Source organism: Mustela nigripes, chromosome 10 (assembly GCF_022355385.1).
Source record: "Mustela nigripes isolate SB6536 chromosome 10, MUSNIG.SB6536, whole genome shotgun sequence".
Classification (NCBI taxonomy): Eukaryota; Metazoa; Chordata; class Mammalia; order Carnivora; family Mustelidae; genus Mustela; species Mustela nigripes.
Genome location: NC_081566.1, coordinates 65,366,164 through 65,370,628, shown reverse-complemented (window position 1 = coordinate 65,370,628; position 4,465 = coordinate 65,366,164). Strand labels below are relative to the sequence as shown.

The 4,465-nt window shown below is 62.7% G+C and overlaps 1 protein-coding gene across 2 annotated transcripts in view; it reads right to left on the bottom strand.

Moving 5' to 3' along the window:
- Positions 1–3,799: 3,799 nt before the first annotated feature.
- MEF2D (myocyte enhancer factor 2D) overlaps positions 3,800–4,465 on the bottom strand; it is a 27,145-nt gene continuing 26,479 nt past the window's right edge. Inside the window, exons 11-12 of one of the 2 annotated variants that reach the window (XM_059413657.1) lie at positions 4,148–4,454; positions 3,800–3,942 (exon numbers count right to left, since the gene is read on the bottom strand). In XM_059413657.1, coding sequence (XP_059269640.1) covers positions 3,931–3,942; positions 4,148–4,454 — 319 coding nt within the window. In that variant the 3' untranslated portion in view covers positions 3,800–3,930. The remainder of the gene's footprint in view (positions 3,943–4,147; positions 4,455–4,465) is intronic. The other variant, XM_059413658.1, reaches the window with a different exon arrangement.

The following is a 4,465-nucleotide window of genomic DNA, read 5'->3' as shown; positions in this document are numbered from 1 at the left end:
CAGCAGTGCGGGCCTGGCCGACCCCACGATGCCGTGAGCGCCAGCCCCGTGACCGGGGCACTCCCTGCCCTTGTAGATGCGGGGGCGTCACCAGCTCCACCCGTGCACACCCTGCTGGCCCAGCCACACCCCAGGCAGTGAGGCACCAGGTTGGGGGGCCCTCCGGGGCACCCCGAGAGAGCAGGGGGAGGTTCCCTGGCCCCGTTAAAACCTTCTAAAGGAAGGAGGAGCCCTGCCCGCCATCTCCCTGCTCCTGACCTGGCCTTGGTCGCTGCTGCTCCGCCTCTCGTGCCCCAGGACCCCTCCCTCCATGGGGCTTCCCCTGGGACAACCCTGGTCCGTGCGGGATGGCCTCTGCTTCTGCCGGAGCCACTCACCTGAGATCTGGGAGCAGCCCCCAGCCCCCACCCCCCACCGGGCTGAGCAGACCCTTGGGCCACACCAAAGAAACCAGAACCCAAGCCCAAGTATCAGAAACGTGTATTCTTTTTCTTTTAATAGTAAACCTCTTTACAACAAATATAGTGAAAGAGTTTTCAAACAAAACTCATAAGAATCCCGAGGACTTTGTCTTCTTATTGTGTAGAATACTAAGAAAGCGTCACCATACAGCACGGAAAGAAATATTGAAAACAAATCAACAGCCACACGCTTGGACTCGCCCTGCCCAGGACTCAGGAGCAGCCCCAGGAGTGTGGGTGATTGTCGGGTTTGGGGGCACGCCCATGCCTCCCCTCCCTCTCGCTTCTAGGACTTGAATGGGGAAGACAAAGAGAATCCAGATTCTCTCTAGAACATTCCAGCCCCTGCCCCCACACAAATCCCATGCCTTCCCCCATCCCCCATCGCTGACGGTGGAGGAGACTCGAGTCCGGGGAAGGGGGGGGGCTCAGGTTTCCTCCACAAAAGCCTGAATTCACCCCCGGCCCACCCCAGGGGGTTCCAAAGAGTCAGTTAAAAATATATAGATATAGATATTTCTAGATACACTTTTACATCATTTCTGTCTCTCCAAAGAAATAAATAATCATCAAGAGAAGGTGCATTAATTCCTTCCTGTCCGAGGTGGGGAGGGCTGGTAAAGGTCAGGGGTCAGTCTGCTGCGACAAGTGCACTGCGGGGGCGGGGGGGGGGAATGGTGCGTCCCCGTCCCCGTGGAACGGGCCCTCTTGCCCAGTCCCTGAAAGCGGTGGGAAGGCTGGGGAGGGACGGGGCACGGGAGGACTCCAGTCACGGATTACTTTGGCGAACGCCCAGTTCTTCGGAGGAAGGAGTAGGTGGAGGCAAATTTGGCTTTGTGAGAGGAAGAAATGAAGCCCCCCTTGAGGGACCCATGCGTCTGGCCAGCCAGGAGCCCCTGCCCCCAAGAGAAACCTTGGGATACTGAATTGCAGAAATGTCACATGTTCATTCACAGACCTACCCTGCCCCCCGGGAGAGAGAAGACACGCACACGCACACGCTCACATGGTAATCAGAAGCCAGGTTTGCCATCACAAGGCAGAGGGCAAAACTGGTGATTATTGCACCGTGAACCGCAGGGGCTCTCATCCCGCCCCCGTGTGTCTAGTGGTGGTCGAGCCCAGCTTCCAAAGGTGGGCGGACAGCCGGCAGGACTGGCCTGCGGAGGGACCGTGCCGCTCAGGCTGTACTGCGCACCTGTCGCTCACACGTTCAGCATTTACCGCGCCGACTACGTGCCAGACGCCGGGCAAGGCTCTGCGGATGGACGCGCAAGACTATACCCTAGTGTAGTTCAAGGCCCTGCTCCAGGCTCCTCGACTCCTGAAACTCCCTCCAGGAACCCACGGAGAAGGCCAGGACAGGCTGTGTACCCAGTCGGCAGCTGGGGTTTCAACTCTGAGTAAGGGAGGGTCATGGCCCAGACAAAGAAGCAGCTTCCAGAAGGAAGAGGAACATGAGTGTGGCCCTGAAAGCAGGGTGGGGGGCAGGGGAGGAGCAGGAAGGGCAGCTGCATGTGTGCAAAGGGCCAGGGGCCAGATGGCCACTCGTGCTTGGAGCCCAGGAGAGCCGGGGCCCCAGGGAGAAGCAAGGGGGCGAATGCAGGCTCCCCACAATGGTGGTCCCAACCTGTCAAAGCCGAGGGCGGACGGAGCAGGGGCCGGGGTGGTGGCAGGGACCCAGCCGGAGAGGCGTGGAGCCAGCAGCCAGGGTCGCGCAGCACAGCGAGCTCCTATCCCTCCACAGACACCAGGCTCGCGCACGGGACATGCCCTCGGAGCTCGCCTCTCGGTCGTGGACTGGTCCGGATGGGCTCAGAGACACACACGGGTATGTCCACGCCCACACACACACACACACACTCCGGACGGCCTCGTGCACACGCTCAGGGACACGTGCGGTCACACACACCCCTGCTTCTGGTTCCTTCCCTGCGTCAAGTGTCAGAATACTGCAAACGGCTGAGTCCCAGAGGCAGGACTGCAAAGGTGGGCCCTGTCTGTCGCCTACTGTCCCACTGGGATGACGCCCCAGGGAGCGGCGTGCAGGGGAAGGACTGGGCCACACGCCCCGCTGGCCTGCACAGCCACCTGCCCGCGGGGCCCAGCCCCCTCCAGTCTGGTCTGGGCTCCAGCCTGAGGTCCCGGCAGAGAGGGCGGGCTCAGGGAACAAGAACAGCGAGGAGTCTCATCTGTACAGTACGGGCCGCTTGAGTCATTATTATTACAATATACTTTGACAAAAATAGAATCTCATTTCATATCAATACAACAACAACAAAAAAACCAGTTTCCTGGCCTGTTACACGGCTAACGTTTTCCAAAGGTTGCTATTTACAATTACAGTAGCCAAGAGGGAAGGTGGGCTGCGGCCGGGGCGCGGGGCAGGAGGTAGCCGACCAGGAGGACGCCCGGAGCAGGGGGGGGGGGTCGGGGGCAGGGGGAGGGGGGGGGGGGGACTGGGGAGGGCCCAGGACCCAAGGAGGGAGGTGGCCTCCCACCGTCACGCCAGCCCAGTGTCCTCCTGCGGGAAGGTCTGTGCAAGGAAGAGCGAGCCCCACACCCCTGCCCAGCACGCCGAGCCCCTCACCGGAGCATCCCCCTCCCCATCCCCCCTGCACTTTCCGGCCTGTTTTCTGGGGCTGCTGCCGGAGGGACGGAGAGCTATTGCACTACATCGCGGATTCCGCGAGAGAGGGTAGGGCCCCCGGTTCACCCTCACCCCAGCTCTCGGCCCCTCCTCACGGCTCTCCATCTTTCTCTCTAAATGTGCTTCCAAGGGGTCCCCACCTCAAACCCTGCCCCCAGCCTCAGAATCCCAGGCCAGAATCTCGGCCAGTACCCCCACACCTCGGGGGTGCGTGCTGTGCGTGCAGGGGTGCCGGGGGCCAGGCGGGGGTGCTCTGCCCCAGGTGCCTGCGGCCACAGGAAGAGCCCAGGCGCAGAGACCCTTTCCAGAACCTGTGCCTCGCCTCCCCCCGAAACACAAACCCACCCAACAGGCTGACTTTGGGGTTTCAGTCTATTGTAAGGGGTTTTGTCGTTTGGTAGGTTTTTTGGTTATTTCCCTCTGTCTGGGGGGACGGGGTGGGAAGGCTCCACATGCAGGGCTCGGCACCTGTCCTGTCCCAGAGGCCCATCGGGCTCCCACCCCTCCTGCAGCATATGTGTACAACGTGCAAAGTGTCCCCCCCCCTTCCCGCAAAAACCCCGCCCCCCCGACCAGGGAAATGGGGGGGGGGGGGGGGGGGGGGGCGGGACCGTCCTCCTCTCCAGAGCGAGAATCCAAATTAAAAAAAATATAATAATAATAATAATAATATAATAATTATACACAAACGTAACCGTCAACAGGACACGGAGCACAAAAGGAAGTGGGGGTCGAGCGGGAGGAGCCCAGGGCGGGGAGGGGTGGGCGGTGAGATTGTCAGCTCTTCGTCGGGAGGCTGAGAGGAGGGGGTGGGAATCGTCACTTTAATGTCTGCGGAGAGAGGAGACGGCGGGGGTCAGGGCCCAGCCCCGGGCTAGGCACCCCCCATTCCCCTCTCCCCGCAGGGCTGGGCCGGCTTGGAGGGGCCTGTGGCAGGGCAGGGGCGGCCCAGAGGCATCCCGGGTGTGGGGGCTCGGGGGTGGGGGCGGCCCCGGGGTGCAGCAGGCCGGCGGCGGGAGGGGCGGCGCTACAGTACCCAGGTGTCCAGCCGCATCCTCTTCACAGCAGGGCCCTCGGCCTCGGGCTCCTGGGCCGGGCGCAGCAGGCCCAGCGTGGGCCCGAAGTCCCCCCGTCCGTCGTCCCGGTCCCCGGTCTCGTAGGAGCCGCTGGCCGGGCTGCTGAGGCCGTCGCCAGGCTCGGGGCGGGTGGCCGGGAACACGGCTGGGGGCGGCGGTGCGGGGCTGCGCTCCCGGCTGGGGGACACGGGCTCCGACTTGATGCTGATGTGGGGGTGGGTGGTGACTGTGAGGGCGGCCCCCACGTGGGGCAGCGGGCTGCCCGGGCTGGGCACCAG